At 49.8% G+C, this 16223-nt stretch overlaps 1 protein-coding gene across 1 annotated transcript in view; it reads right to left on the bottom strand.

The window, feature by feature from the left end:
- Positions 1-5221: 5221 nt before the first annotated feature.
- The window catches only part of MOV10L1 (Mov10 like RNA helicase 1), a gene marked incomplete at its 3' end in the record, with an annotated part of 461653 nt that continues 450651 nt past the window's right edge, over positions 5222-16223 (bottom strand). Inside the window, exon 25 of the mRNA XM_082256834.1 lies at positions 5222-5317. Coding sequence (XP_082112960.1) covers positions 5222-5317 — 96 coding nt within the window. The remainder of the gene's footprint in view (positions 5318-16223) is intronic.

The following is a 16223-nucleotide window of genomic DNA, read 5'->3' as shown; positions in this document are numbered from 1 at the left end:
GCCACCTGGATTCTTCCAGGGACCAGAGCCCCTGAGCAGCCAGAGACTCCCTGGTCCGCTCGCTCAGCCGGATCAGATTGTCCAGGGAATCGGGATTCCGGTTCCATTTGAGAAGAATCTCCTTTTGGAGAGTCCGCGTATGAAACTGAGCCTGCGGAGACTCCGTACCAAGGAGGAGGTCGTCCAGGTAGCCCAGGACCGATATGCCCTACAGCCGCAACAGCACTAGAACTGGGGCCAAAACCTTTGTGAAAACCCGGGGAGCAGAAGCGAGACCAAAGGGTAACGCCACAAACTGATAATGGTCCTCTCCCACAGCAAAGCGCAGAAACCGCTGGTGTCCTGCGTAAATGGGAACATGAAGATAGGCATCCTTGATGTCTATGGACGCCAGAAAATCCCCCTGATGCAGGGAGGCCACCACTGTGTGAATAGACTCCACTCCTTGTTGCATCAAGTCCTGCACTGCCCCTAACAGAGCCGTTAGGCGATTCGGGGACAGTCGCATATTAGAAGGGAAGAACCGCACCGGTGTAAGTGATCGAAACTCGATCTTGTATCCCGACCGCATGACCTTGTGAACCCATTTGTCTTGAATCCTGGAGAGCCACGGGTCCGGGAACCGGCGAAGACACCCCCCCCCACCCCTGATATGGCTGGGGGCGCACCTTCAGGCTGAAGCGGTCTTATCCTCAGGTCTGGAAGGACCATATTTTTGCTTACCAGACCAGGGTCTCTTGAAACCCCCCGGGGGGGGGGGGGGGGGGCTTTGGAGGGCTTCGCCTTATCGCCCGCCCCGGAAGAGCGGAAAAACTTCTTGTGAGCTGAAAAGTAGGGTCCCTGTCTGCGACGAGGTTCCTTACCCTTATTAGCCTGTGGTAGAAAGGTGCTCTTGCCCCCAGTGAGATCCTTGATAATCTCATCCAAGGTAGCACCAAACAGGCGATCCCCCTGAAAAGGGAGATCAGTCGAGGCTTTTTTGGAAGCCTGATCCTCCGACCAGCACTTCAACCATAGCATGCGCCGGAGGACCACCGTCGAGATCGACACACGCCCCAGCAATGGAGCAGCGTTCAGTGCGGCGTCACAAACTGTAGCCCCTGCACAATTTGCTACAGCAACTCCGCCACGGCAGGGGGGTGACTTCTCCCCTCCAGATCATGGCGTAACAGCTTGGCCCATTCCCTCAACGTCTGTGAAACCAGAGCAATGGTAGGAAACCAGCAGATTCGTCCATTTTTTAAGGAGGTACTCTTCAAACGGGTAGCGCCTAGCAATCCGTTTGGGAATCCCTGGGGGTCGTTTTGGACGGACCCACTCCTTAATGATATCGTCAAAGCATTTGGGAAAGGGAAACACCTTCGCCACCCTGGAGGGCTTGCGAGTGCCAAAGGCAACTTCCGTATGAGCTGCATCCGCAGGTGCAACCTCCAGTTTTAGGGTCTCCCGGACAGACACAAACCGTGCGTCCACTAGTGCCTTGTCTTGCGCTATGGTGGAGGCAGAGAGGTCATCCTCACTATCAGAGGAGACGGGGCGCGAGACAGCAGCCCCAGAGGAGGAACCCGCAGCAGCAGCGACTGGCTCAGGATCAGAATCTGAGGCATCAGACAAGACAGGGGTAGGCGGGGGTCGCTTTTTAGCCCCCCGTCCCTGACAGGCCACCTCCACCCGGGACACAAATGACTCCAGGACCGCTGAAGAGCATCAATGGTGAGCGGAGAATCAGAGGGCCCTGCGGCCACCTCGAGGGGATCAGGTGGTGACACGTGCAGCAGGGTCCATGGTAACACCAGGGGAACCCGTCAGCAAAGTATGACAAAATTGAAAAAAAATAAACAAAAACTTTTTTTTTTTTTTTTAGAAAGGTCACCCAGCGCTACAGCGCCCCTCAATGAGATAGCGTGCCTCGAGACCCCCGCAGAGAGAGAGAGAGACCCCCAAAAGGCTCACCACACGATGCACGAGAGTCCAACAGGACTGCTCTCAGCGTTGTCTACATGACAAGGAAGTCCTGTGGAGCCATCTTCCCGGGTCTAGGGAGGGGCTCCGCCCCCTCACACGCCCTCAGTAACTCCCACAGCTGCCCAGCTCTGCAAACAAAACGAGCTGGGTGTACCAAGATGGCCGCCCCCATGAGCCACATGAGGGACTCCAAACAAATGGCAGCCCCGCGCGCTGCGGTGGGAAGGGGGGTCCCCACATCTACTAACAGACGATCGATCGGCAGGTAGACCCTGGGAACCCAGGGAGGAAGCCCCCCGCACAACAGCCGTCCGCACTCGGGACCCCCCCACCCCCGCCCCCTTAGCGGCTTGCATGAATGGCTAGCCACCCCACACAAACACCCCCACGTAGGGGGGAAGGGAGGGGAGGAGAGGGACACCACAGGGGGAGGGTGCACAGGGGAACAGAGGGGAACCCAGATTAGTGTGGGTCCGACCGTCCCAGGGAGGGGCCCGGGTCCACCCCAGAGTCAGCCACGAGGAGCAGGGGGGAAACATTTACTCACCATACCGGAACAGAGCGGGCGCCACTCCAGACAAAACCCCTCGCCGCCCAGTGGGGGGGTGTTGGCCAAAGGAGACGCTGCGACTCGGACGTCGACCGGTCGTATGCGACTCGGCGGGACGTTTAACCTGCGGGCCAGTCCCCGTCCAGCGGGACTATGTCGCGGCCGACCCAGCGCGGAGCTAGGGCCTGCACACGCTCGTAGGCCGGCTGGGGTGACCACTGGATCTCAGCATCCAGCCCGTCGCCCATATCCGGCATAATTGCTTGAAGATCTCACAGGAACAACTGGAGAAAAAAGCTAACTAAAAAAAGATCTAAAAAAGCTTGCCAGGACCTGAGATCCCAGCAAGGAACTTAGGTCCTTACTCCTGACTAGGCAGAAAAAAACTGACATCCTATGCAGGGAGAGAGAGGATATACCCCCTGGGACTGCCCATAGGTGTGGCCAGAACTTTTTTCCTGCCTAGTGTCCTACTCCTGTAGGGGGCAGTATAACCCTATGGATATCAAGATATCAGTCCTGCGTCTGTCAATGAGCGACAGAGAAAGTTTTTTATTTACTTTATGAGGCTTGTCGATCACACAGTAACTAGATTTGGTCGGTGATACAGGAGCCCTTAGATGTACTTTAACCCTTTGGCTCTGGCTCCCGCTGGCCCTTTAAGGGGTTCGGAATTCTAGGAGGTGGGCCAGGGTTTGTGACCCTGTGACCGCAGTGAATGGCTGTCATAGTGGTCATATGATTGGAAAACTTCCGGTAGCAAGGAGCGATTGTGAGCTTTTCGTGACCTGCCGGTCACTGTGCGGGGAGCGCGCAGGGCACGCGCCCCTGGCACAGCTCTGTCGATGCTAACGTACGCAAATACAGTGGGTACGGAAAGTATTCAGACCCCCTTAAATTTTTCACTCTTTGTTATATTGCAGCCATTTGCTAAAATCATTTAAGTTCATTCTTCTTCCTCATGAATGTACACATAGCACCCCATACTGACAGAAAAACACAGAATTGTTGACATTGTTGCAGATTTATTAAAAAAGAAAAACTGAAATATCACATGGTCCTAAGTATTCAGACCCTTTGCTCAATATTTAGTAGAAGCCCCCTTTTGATCTAATACAGCCAGGAGTCTTTTTGGGAAAGATGCAACAAGTCTTTCACACCTGGATTTGGGGATCCTCTGCCATTCCTCCTTGCAGATCCTCTCCAGTTCTGTCAGGTTGGATGGTAAACGTTGGTGGACAGCCATTTTTAGGTCTCTCCAGAGATGCTCAATTGGGTTTAAGTCAGGGCTCTGGCTGGGCCATTCAAGAACAGTCACGGAGTTGTTGTGAAGCCACTCCTTCGTTATTTTAGCTGTGTGCTTAGGGTTATTGTCTTGTTGGAAGGTAAACCTTCGGCCCAGTCTGAGGTCCAGAGCACTCTGGAGAGGGTTTTTGTCCAGGATATCCCTGTACTTGGCCGTTTTCATCTTTCCCTCGATTGCAACCAGTCGTCCTGTCCCTGCAGCTGAAAAACACCCCCACAGCATGATGCTGCCACCACCATGCTTCACTGTTGGGACTGTATTGGACAGGTGATGAGCAGTGCCTGGTTTTCTCCACACATGCCGCTTAGAATTAAGGCCAAAAAGTTCTATTTTGGTCTCATCAGACCAGAGAATCTTATTTCTCACCATCTTGGAGTCCTTCAGGTGTTTTTTAGCAAACTCCATGCGGGCTTTCATGTGTCTTACACTGAGGAGAGGCTTCCATCGGGCCACTCTGCCATAAAGCCCCGACTGGTGGAGGGCTGCAGTGATGGTTGACTTTCTACAACTTTCTCCCATCTTCTGACTGCATCTCTGGAGCTCAGCCACAGTGATCTTTGGGTTCTTCTTTACCTCTCTCACCAAGGCTCTTCTCCCCCGATAGCTCAGTTTGGCCGGACGGCCAGCTCTAGGAAGGGTTCTGGTCATCCCAAACGTCTTCCATATGAGGATTATGGAGGCCACTGTGCTCTTAGGAACCTTAAGTGCAGCAGAAATCTTTTTGTAACCTTGGCCAGATCTGTGCCTTGCCACAATTCTGTCTCTGAGCTCTTTTAGGCAGTTCCTTTGACCTCATGATTCTCATTTGCTCTGACATGCATTGTGATCTGGAAGGTCTTATATAGACAGGTGTGTGGCTTTCCTAATCAAGTCCAATCAGTATAATCAAACACAGCTGGACTCAAATGAAGGTGTAGAACCATCTCAAGGATGATCAGAAGAAATGGAAAGCACCTGAGTTAAATATATGAGTGTCACAGCAAAGGGTCTGAATACTTAGGACCATGTGATATTTCAGTTTTTCTTTTTTAATAAATCTGAAACAATGTCAACAATTCTGTGTTTTTCTGTCAGTATGGGGTGCTATGTGTACATTCATGAGGAAGAAGAATGAACTTAAATGATTTTAGCAAATGGCTGCAAAATAACAAAGAGTGAAAAATGTAAGGGGGTCTGAATACTTTCCGTACCCACTGTATGTGGCCGTTCAGTGCCAAGGCCTGGCTCCCGAGAGGCCGCATATTTGCGTGCGCTGGGCGTCTAGGGGTTAAACAAAATATTATAGAAAAATCCAATCAGAAGTGAAATCTGTTTTGCAGAAAACTGTTGTAAACATGTGACATTTGCAATTACAGCATTGTATATACAAACTCTGTACAAACTGGACATCTTAGAAACACTCACTGCTGAAGGCATTCAAGGCCAGGGGGTAGATTACATCCAGTGTATGCTCCATTGATTATACTGTATTCAAGTAATGCACTTATACATGGATCCTAGAAGAAAAGTTAAACATATTGTGCATAAAACATGAACCTTTTAAAAGGAAATAAAATTAAATAGTAACTAAAGTAACACTTTTTTAGTACAATATAAGAAAAAAAAACGGATTTTTGTAAAATCTTACCGTAAAATCCTTTTCTCTTAGCTCATTGACAGACGTAGTCCTCGGTGATTCAACACCCTCGGGTTATGCTGCCCTCCACAGGAGTAGGACTAGACAGGAAAGAAAATACTCTGGCCACACCCTAGGGGCAGTCCCCGAGGGTATATCCTCTCTCTCTCTGCTACAGCAAATCAGTTATGTCACAAAGCAGTCTTTAGAGAATTTAACCCAACCCAACTCAAAAACAGAGGGGCGGGTACTACGTCTGTCAATGAGCTAAGAGAAAAGGATTTTACGGTAAGATTTTACAAAAATCCGTTTTTCTCTGTCGCTCATTGACAGACGTAGTCCTTGGTGATTCAACACCCTCGGGACGTCCCAAAGCAGTACCACAAATGAGGGGTGGGAAAATGGAAATCAAATCCAATCTAGAAGGCCCAACCGGTGCCAACTAGAAGTTTACAATGCTCATCCTCAGTGATGAGACTCAACAGAAATCTTTCAACAGAAAAAAACCCTCGAGGTAGACCACCAGTCTCCTCAAATTGCGGCCTGCAAAACCTTGCGGCCAAATGAGGCATCCGCCGATGCCATCACATCAATCTTGTAAAATTTTGTAAAGGTATGTACCGACGATCAGGTGGCCGCCTTACATACCTGGACCACTGACGCCTGATGGCGGAAGGCCCAGGAAGTACTGAGCGCTCGAGTGGAGTGCGCCCTAACAGGGAACGGAGGATTCCGACCCTTAATAGAATAAGCATGTACCACCGTCTGTCTGATCCATTTGGAGATAGTCGCGGCAGATGCAGGCAACCCCTTTCTGGGGCCATCCGGGATCACAAAAAGTGAATCCGTCTTACGGAACGATTCCGTCGCCTTCAGGTATACCCTGATTGCCCGAACCACATCCAAGGAATGCAACGCATGTTCCCGATGATGATTGGGCTGAGGACACAAGGAAGGTAGTACAATATCTTCATTCAGATGAAAATCTGAAACCACCTTTGGAAGAAAGGATGGCTTAGGATGAAGCACTACCTTATCCCTATGAATTACTAAGTATGGGGACTGGCATGATAATGCAGCCAGTTCTGACACCCTACGTGCAGACGTGATAGCCACCAAGAAGGCTACCTTCTGGGATAAAGTAAGCAAGGGAATCTCCCTGATGTTTTCAAAGGGAGGTTTCTGTAGAACCGACAAGACCAGATTAAGATCCCAGGGCGGTAAGGGCGCGCGCACTGGTGGAGCCAGGTGCCGCACCCCCTGGATGAAATTCCGCACCAAGGACTTAGTAGCTAAAGGCTTCTGAAAGAAGATTGCTAATGCTGAAACTTGACCCTTGATGGTGCTCAAGGCTAGTTTCTGCTCAACCCCTTTTTGCAGAAAGGCCAATATTCGGGTCACCGAATAGGTAATGTGGGGATTTGCTCTGGTAGGTAGGATTTGCGGGTGCAGTATAGAGGCAAAACATATGGTTCTTCAAGTAAATCAGGAGTGTTTTATTTACACTTCAGGAACACAAAAGTAACAGTCTTTCTTGGTGTTTAACTCACACCCAACAAAAAGGAAAACGACAGTCTTTTAAGGCAGGTTTTAAACACAGCAACAAGTCCATTCACCTGTGTATCTTTGGTGCTGTTCACACACAGCAAAGGATCAGTTCACCTGCTTGTAACTTTTCCAGCCTCAGCACTGACTTCCACAGCCTTCTGGTGTATGGAGATCATTCTCAATCACCTGTTAGGCTGTCTGCCTTATAAACCCCAGGCAAGACCTGGCCTGGAGCGTGGGGAGCAGCCACCCACCCATACCTTAACTGCTCCCAATAAGAGCCGGCCCGGATTAGGCTTTGCAGCCACACTAAAATAGAAAAATGTCAAACAGCACTAGCTGCTGCTGACACAGAACTACCGGCTCTTATCTCACCGAGGCCAGGAACCTCGGTGACACGTATCTTCCATCGACCACGGATCCATGTGCCCTGCCACATACCTCCCCCCTTTGTTCAACCCTCAGGGGGTGAACACATGTCATACAGTGTGCGCGAGACAGGGCATCCGCATTTCCCTGTAGGCGGCCTGCCCTGTGTTCCACTGAGAACTTGAAGTTCTGAAGGGACAGGAACCATCTGGTGACCCGAGCATTTCTCTCCTTGGCCTGGCTCATCCATTGGAGAGGGGAATGGTCGGTCACCAGACGAAATTTCCTCCCCAACAGATAATAGCGAAGAGACTCGAGTGCCCATTTGATAGCCAGGCACTCTCTCTCCACTATACTGTATCGGGTCTCTGCTGGGGTGAGCTTCCGGCTGAGGTACACGACAGGATGCTCCTCCCCATTGACCTCCTGTGATAGTACAGCCCCTAGACCTACTTCCGAGGCATCGGTCTGTACTATAAATCCCTTCTTGAAGTCTGGGGTGACCAAGACTGGGGACCCACATAGTGCCGACTTCAAAGCGGAAAAGGCCTCTTCCGCCTTATCATTCCAGTGAACCATGACGGACTTTCGTCCTTTTAGTAGCCCTGTCAGTGGAGCAGCTAACGTGGCAAAATGGGGAATGAACCTCATATAATATCCCAGCATTCCCAGGAATGATCTGACCTGCTTAGTGGTGACTGGTCGGGGCCAACTACGTATGGCTTCTATTTTGTTTACTTGGGGTTTGATGACTCCTCGCCCAACCACATACCCCAGGTATTTAGTCTCTTCTAATCCTATTGAACACTTTTTTGGATTAGCGGTCAGCCCGGCCTTCCTAAGGGCATCCACTACCGCCTGCACTTTGGGCAGATGACTTTCCCAATCCCGGCTGTGGATGACGACATCGTCCAGGTAAGCCGAGGCGTACTGACGATGAGGTCGCAACACTATGTCCATTAGTCTTTGGAAGGTGGCAGGGGCGCCATGCAGGCCAAAGGGTAACACCTTATAATGATATAGGCCCTGAGGAGTAACAAAAGCCGTTTTTTCCTTGGCAGACTCCGTTAAGGGTACTTGCCAGTACCCTTTGGTGAGGTCTAGCACTGAAAAATATCGGGCTTGGCCTAATTTCTCAATCAGCTCGTCTACTCGGGGCATAGGGTACGCGTCAAACTTGGAGACCTCGTTTAGCTTACGAAAATCGTTGCAGAACCGCAACGTCCCATCTGGTTTGGGTACTAAGACTATAGGACTGGCCCATTCACTTTTAGACTCTTCAATAACATCGAGTTTTAACATGAGTTGTACTTCTTCCTCAATAGCATGTCGCCGAGCCTCGGGTACCCGATATGGCTTTACCCGGACCTTGACCCGGAGGTCAGTGACGATATCATGTAGGATTAGAGACGTGCGTCCAGGGAGGTCCGAGAACACATCTGTTTTCCGACTAATGAACTCCCTGACTTCCTGGACCTGTTTGGAGGACAGGCTATCTGCAGCTTTTACCGAGGTTACTGCTTCACAGGCTTCAAGAGGAGGGGCTGGACCCTTTTCACCTAGAAACCCTGGCTGGGGGCTGTCGTTCTCGGACAAGTCCCTATCTTTCCACGGCTTTAGTAAATTTACGTGGTACACCTGCTCCGGCTTCAGCCGCCCTGGCTGGTGTACTTTGTAATTTACTTCTCCTATCTTTTCGAGCACCTCATAGGGACCTTGCCACCTAGCTAGGAACTTGCTATCTACTGTTGGTACTAGTACCACTACCCGATCACCCGGGTTAAAGTTCCGGACCCTAGCCTGTCGATTGTAGATCCTACTCTGGGCTTGTTGGGCTGCCTCCATGTGTTCCCGGACCAAGGGCATCACCTTTTCCATCCGTTCCTGCATCTGGGTGACATAGTCAACAACACTTTTGTAGGGGGTGGGTTGTTGTTCCCAGGCCTCTTTGGCTATATCTAACAACCCGCGAGGATGCCTACCATATAACAGTTCGAAGGGCGAGAACCCCGTGGAAGCCTGAGGTACTTCTCGCACTGCAAACATCAGATAGGGTAGAAGCAGGTCCCAGTCCTTACCATCCCTGGAAACTACTCTTTTTAACATGTTTTTTAATGTTTGGTTAAATCTCTCGACCAGGCCATCTGTCTGGGGATGGTAGACGGATGTACGTAATTGTTTTATGTGGAGCAGCTTACAGAGTTCTCTCATAACCTTGGACATAAACGGTGTCCCTTGGTCAGTCAGGAGCTCTTTAGGCAGTCCCACCCGGGAAAACATTTCCATTAACTCCTTAGCTATAAGTTTGGCGGATGTATGTCGCAGGGGTATCGCCTCCGGGTAGCGAGTGGCGTAGTCAAGGATGACTAGAATATGTTGGTGACCCCTGGCAGATTTTGGAACAGGGCCGATTAGATCCATAGCGATTCGTTCAAATGGGACCTCAATTATCGGGAGAGGTATCAGGGGACTACGGAAATGGGGCTGGGGGCTAGTTATCTGACAGACCGGACACGACTTACAATACTCTTCCACTTCTCTGAACACACCGGGCCAATAAAACCTCTGTAGTATGCGGTCCTGTGTTTTCTGCCACCCCAAGTGTCCCCCAAGAACATGTTGGTGGGCAAGCTCCATAACAAGCTTGCGGTACGCTGTGGGCACCACCAACTGTTCAACCAGTTCACCCCGGATTTGATTCACTCGATATAACATTTCCTGTTGAACAATAAAACGTGGAAACATCAATTCAGCCCCAGGGTTTTTTGGTTTACCATTAATGATTACAACATTTTCCCAGGCCCTGCTTAGGGACGTATCCCGGTGTTGTGCAGTCCCGAAATTTTCCCCGGAGACATTGAGGTCTGCCAACTCAGGGCCGGATGGCAAGTCCTCCACGTCTCCCACCATTACATTTAGTGGGGTGGTGTCCCCCTCTATCACAGAAGCTGTGGTCACCCCTACCGAGGGCCCTTCGGACTCAGGCTCCCAGGGCTCTGGCCTCACACTGGAACCAGGCCATTCTGCTAGGGTTGTCCCTGTCTCAGGCTTGTCAGACCCTTTAACCGTAGGCCACAGTGCCGGAAAACCTGGAAAGTCCCTTCCGATTATTAGTTCATGTGGCAACTTGGTAGCGACAGCCACCTTATGGGTCCATTTGCCGGCCGATGTAGACAAAGTTACCAGCGCTGTGGGATAGTCCTTTAAGTCTCCATGAATACATACCACCCAGACTCTGTGGCCGGTATATTCAGCAGGCCGTATTAACGTCGTTCTCACCAGGGACACCAGACTTCCTGAGTCCAGCAGAGCCACCGCCAAAGTGTCCGCATCCTCCACCAAATGTGAGGATTTGCTCTGGTAGGTAGGATTTGCGGGTGCAGTATAGAGGCAAAACATATGGTTCTTCAAGTAAATCAGGAGTGTTTATTTACACTTCAGGAACACAAAAGTAACAGTCTTTCTTGGTGTTGAACTCACACCCAACAAAAAGGAAAACAACAGTCTTTTAAGGCAGGTTTTAAACACAGCAACAAGTCCATTCACCTGTGTATCTTTGGTGCTGTTCACACACAGCAAAGGATCAGTTCACCTGCTTGTAACTTTTCCAGCCTCAGCACTGACTTCCACAGCCTTCTGGTGTATGGAGATCATTCTCAATCACCTGTTAGGCTGTCTGCCTTATAAACCCCAGGCAAGACCTGGCCTGGAGCGTGGGGAGCAGCCACCCACCCATACCTTAACTGCTCCCAATAAGAGCCGGCCCGGATTAGGCTTTGCAGCCACACTAAAATAGAAAAATGTCAAACAGCACTAGCTGCTGCTGACACAGAACTACCGGCTCTTATCTCACCGAGGCCAGGAACCTCGGTGACACGTATCTTCCGTCGACCACGGATCCATGTGCCCTGCCACAGTACGTGGAGGAATCCCTAAAGATTGGCACCACGCGATATAAGTCTTCCATGTGCGATAATAGACCTTGCTGGAAGTCGCTTTCCTTGCTTTAATAAGGGTAGGAATAACTGAAGCTGACAACCCTCTGTCCTTCAGTACCTGGGTCTCAATGGCCAGGCCATTAAAACCAGCGACTGTAAAGCACGATGGAAGATTGGTCCTTGAGACCGCAGACACTCCCTGAGACGAAGTTCCCAAGGAACGTCCGCGACTCGCATGTCCAAGTCGGGTAGATCGGCTTGACGAGGCCAGCCTAGAATTTCTAGGACCACTGGCACTGACTGGATCTGAACCAGGCGGCCCTAGAGCTATCTGGCCCCGACCATCCGACAAAGTCTGATCGTTCTCCGTTCCCACACATTTATCAGACACCTGATTCCTATCAGGAACGGTGATCTCTCCTGGTTGAATCTCAGGGACCGAAGTCACCCGGCTAGAGGCTTCTCTGTCTGTCTGTTCAACCGGATCCGATTCTTGTGGGGAACTGAGACTAATCTTTGGAAAAGGTAAAGAAAAAGATCTGTTCAGGGAACGATAACTACCGCTCCCTGTAGTACTTAAATGTTGGAAGGGAAGAATCGCACCGGTAGCAGTGGTCGATGCTCGATCTAATGCCCTGAATACCGGTGAAAACGTCCCCCCACCCTCAAGCCGGGTGGGGGCGCACCTTCAGGCTGTGTAATCCTTTGCTTCAGGTTTGGCTGAGTCGGTCTTTTGTTTGTCCGACCAGCCCTTCTTGAACCCTCCTGGAGGAGCCTTGCCCTTCCCGCTTGCAGCAGTCGGGCGCACAAACCCTTTATGGGCGGTAAAGAAAGGTCCCCGCTTGTTACGAGGTCCTTTAGCTTTAGCAGCCTGTGGCAAGAAAGTGCCCCCAGTGGCATCCTTAATGATCTCATCTAGGGTGGCCCCAAATAGGCGATTCCCCTGAAAGGGGAGATTCGTCAAGGTCTTTTTGGAACCTAGGTCTGCTGACCAGCATTTTAACCACAGCACACGTCTGAGGATTACCGCTGACATAGATGCATGCCCTAATAGGGGGGTAGCATCCAAGGCTGCGTCACAGACGAACTGTAGTCCTTTTATGATCTGTTCCATCAATTCAGATGTTCCCTGGGGGATATCTTTCCCCTTCAGGTCCTGGCGCACCAATCTCGCCCATTCCGTTAGTGTCTAGGAAACTAGACCAATGACAATTACTGGTCTAAAGGCTGACCCTATCAGGGAAAAGATAGTGCGGGACTCCGCTTCTACCTTTCCGATCCACCGGGTCCTTAAAGGACGAAGTGTCCTCCACTGGAATAACCGTGGCTTTATTCAGTCTGGAAATAGGTGGATCCACCACTGGTGGTACCGTCCATTTCTTAATGAGGGATTCCTCAAACGGATAGCGTCTAGCAATACGCTTGGAAATAGTAAAGGTACGTTTAGAATGCTCCCATTCTTCTTTAATTTTATTACCAAAACACTTGGGTACAGGAAAAACCTTCACCGTTTTGGTGGGTTTGTTAGTACCAAAGGGAATCTCTGTTTCAGTTGCCTCTGCCGGTAAAACCTCAAGTCTTAAGGTTTCCCGAACCGCCACAACTAGTGCGTCCACCAATGCTTCTTCCCGAATTATGGCAGAAGCATGAACGTCCTCCTCACTGTCTGAAGGAACTTTACCTGAGACAACAGCCCTTGCAGAGGGACCTGCAGCTGCAATGACCATCTCAGAATCTTAGTCTGAAGTGTCAGATGATATAGGGGTAGGCGGGGGTCGCTTTCTTGACCCCCGTTCCTGACAGGCCGTCTCCACCCGAGTCACCAAAGACTCCAAAACTGCTGTAAATGCATCTATACTCTGTGCACCGGCGGGTCCCGCAGCCCCCTCGAGGGAAACAGGTGGGGTTACCTGTGTGGCAGGGTCCATGATAATTCCAGTTACTACCCGGAAAACAATCAATCCAAAAAAAAAAAATAAACATTTTTTTTTTCCCCAGACCCCCAGCGCCACAAAGCCCCTCAATGTTACCTGCTTAGGGACCCCTATCGAGCGAGAGAGAGAGAGATAGACCCCTAGGCTCACCACTTGATGCTCAGAGTTTACTGCAACTTGTCTCAGCACTGTCTAGAACAGACAGGAAGTCTCTTGGCTGGCTGCCCGGGAAGAAAGGAGGCGGCTCCGCCCCTCTGTACGCCTTCCGGCGCCTCCCCTAGCTCCACGAGGTGTTTGAGTCACCTCAAACATGGCCGCCCCCATGCTGGAGACACGAGGCTACGCCAAAATGGCGGCCTCGTGCGATCTACCAAACAATGGCGGCGGCCTTTTACAGGATAGCGGCGTGACTGCAGAGTATCTCGGCATCAATAAACCTCTCTCTACATGGTGATCCGCGTGGCCGGCGGTACCGGACCCTGGCGGACCGCGTGGCCGTCGGGAGGCATGCTTTTGCTGGAGGAATGACCTGGAAAGCAGTATACATGTCCTGTGGCTTCTGACAGGTAGGATACCATATCTATCACAGTAAGATTCTAGTACTGCCACTGATTACAATCATTTAAACATACTTGCAATTAGATTGTCAGCTCCCAAACCAAGCCTCCTGGCTTTTTGTACACAAAAATCACACTCAAATAGGAGAATCTGTGCCATGTTATAGGATAGAGGGGAACCCATCCTTACCATACAGAGAGGGGCCCGCGTTCACCACAAGACCCGTCAGGGGAAAGGGGGGAACATAGCGGGCGCCAACTCCTGACAGTACCCCTCTCCACCGGGGTGGGAGGGCTGTCGACCAATACGGATGCCGTGACTCATGGTCTTTGGCGTTTCAGCGAGACGTTTAACTCGCAGGGTCAGTCCCCGTCCAGTGGAACTATGTCGCGGACGACCCAGCGCGGAGCTATGGCCTGCACGCGCTCGCAGGCTGAACTAGGGTGACCACTGGATCTCAACATCCAGCCCGTCGCCCAGTTCAGCTTTCTTGCTTGAAGATCTCACAGGAACACTGGAGAAAAAAGCTGTCTAAAAAAAAAAAAATCTTTCTAAGAAAAAAATCCTGCCAGGACCGAAGATCCCAGCAAGGTATCTAGGTCCTTACTCCTGACTAGACAGAAAAAAACTGATTTGCTGTAGCAGAGAGAGAGAGAGGATATACCCTCGGGGACTGCCCCTAGGGTGTGGCCAGAGTATTTTCTTTCCTGTCTAGTCCTACTCCTGTGGAGGGCAGCATAACCCGAGGGTGTTGAATCACCGAGGACTACGTCTGTCAATGAGCGACAGAGAAACATTAGCTAGCGACATGAAATGTACAAGTATAAGACTGAAATGGTGTCTAAACCTCTGCACGTCATATTTTATGATTTACATTTTTTATGGTGATTTTTCTTCTAGTTAAACGATTCTAGAACTTTGGCTGGCTTTGCACCTATAAACTGCTGCAACTTGCATTAACATACAACACTTTTGGGGGTATATTTCACTGTCATGCACTTAGAATTGCATCCCCAAACTGCAGGTAGAGTAACTAGCAGTGCAGTGCACTGTGACGCACATGCCATTCTTGGTTGTGCACTGCCTTAAAAAATTGCGATGCAGGTACTTTTTTTTTGGTCTATTCAAAATGAACAGGTTGCATTATTGCAATGCTACATGGTGATGTGGAAAATATTATACGTTAAAAGAAATTGTAAAGTCTCTCTTTTTTTTTTAATTTTAAAAATAACATGTCATGCTTACCTGCTTTGTGCAGTGGTTTTGCACAGAGCAGCCCCGATCCTCCTCATCTCAGGTCCCTCTTCGGTGCTCCTGGCCCCTCCCTCCTGTTGTGTCCCCACAGCAAGCAACTTCCTATGAGGGCACCTGAGCCAAGCCGTAGCTCCCCGTGTCCATTTAGACACAGAGCTGGGGCTCGCTCCTCCTCTCTCATCATTGGCTCACTGAATTGGATTGACAGCAGTGGGAGCCAATGGTGCCACTCTGCCATCACAGCCAATAAGGAGGGAGAGACACTCCTGCAACATCGCTGGATTGATATGGAGCTCAAGTATTTGGGGGGGGGGGAGCTGAGGGGGGCTGCTTTTATCCTAATGCATAGAATGCATTAAGATAAAAAAAAAAAAAAACCCTTCTGACTTTACAACCCCTTTAATGGGAATCAATGTAAAGAGTATTGGCGCCTCCCTTATGGTTGAACAGAAAAAGGTGTGAAGCTGCTCTCAATTTTAATGAGCTGGACTTAAAAAGACATGAAGCAACACACAGGTGCAATCAATCATAAATCATGAAAAACACAACCTCAAATATAAAATCACCAAAAAGTGCATAAATAATTGTGCAAATGGGCAAAACAAACGATTTAAATAAAGGTGATAGTGCAAACTTGTAAACTTAAACCAGATGGTGGACAAAAATAAAGTGCAAGTGCTATATCCTTCTTAGGTAAACTTTAGGTGTGTTGTAAATGAGTGCACAAAAACTGATAAATAATATAGGGGGGTTGCTTCATGCAACAAAACATAAAAGAAACCTACTCCAATAAAGAAATGTGGGTGTATATCAAATAATTGTGAATGCGTAGTAAACACAAATGATGTAAAAAACCAAAGTGGCACACCATCTAAAATAAGGTAATTAGAAAAATAAAAAATTAAAACAAAAAACAAAGTCCATAGTGAAAAATTCCATAACGAGTGATACCTTGCGTGATTCCGTAAAGTGCTTCTTCTCTCAGTGGGGTGCCAAAGTGACGTGGGGGGTATCTGGTCCTTCACCCAGTGAGTTGAGGTCACTTACCAGATGCACCTAGGCCTCAACGGACCTATAGTGCAGGTAGAAAACCAGATCTTTGGTGGGGTTCTCCTAACTGGATGGCTCAAAAAGGCTCCTAGGTGGATGGCTCAGTTCCAGGTGGCTCAAGAAATACAGTGAGAGG

The sequence above is a fragment of the Pelophylax lessonae genome (genome assembly GCF_965119305.1).
Source record: "Pelophylax lessonae genome assembly, chromosome: 4".
Lineage (NCBI taxonomy): Eukaryota > Metazoa > Chordata > Amphibia > Anura > Ranidae > Pelophylax > Pelophylax lessonae.
This window is presented reverse-complemented; position numbering and strand designations above follow the sequence as displayed.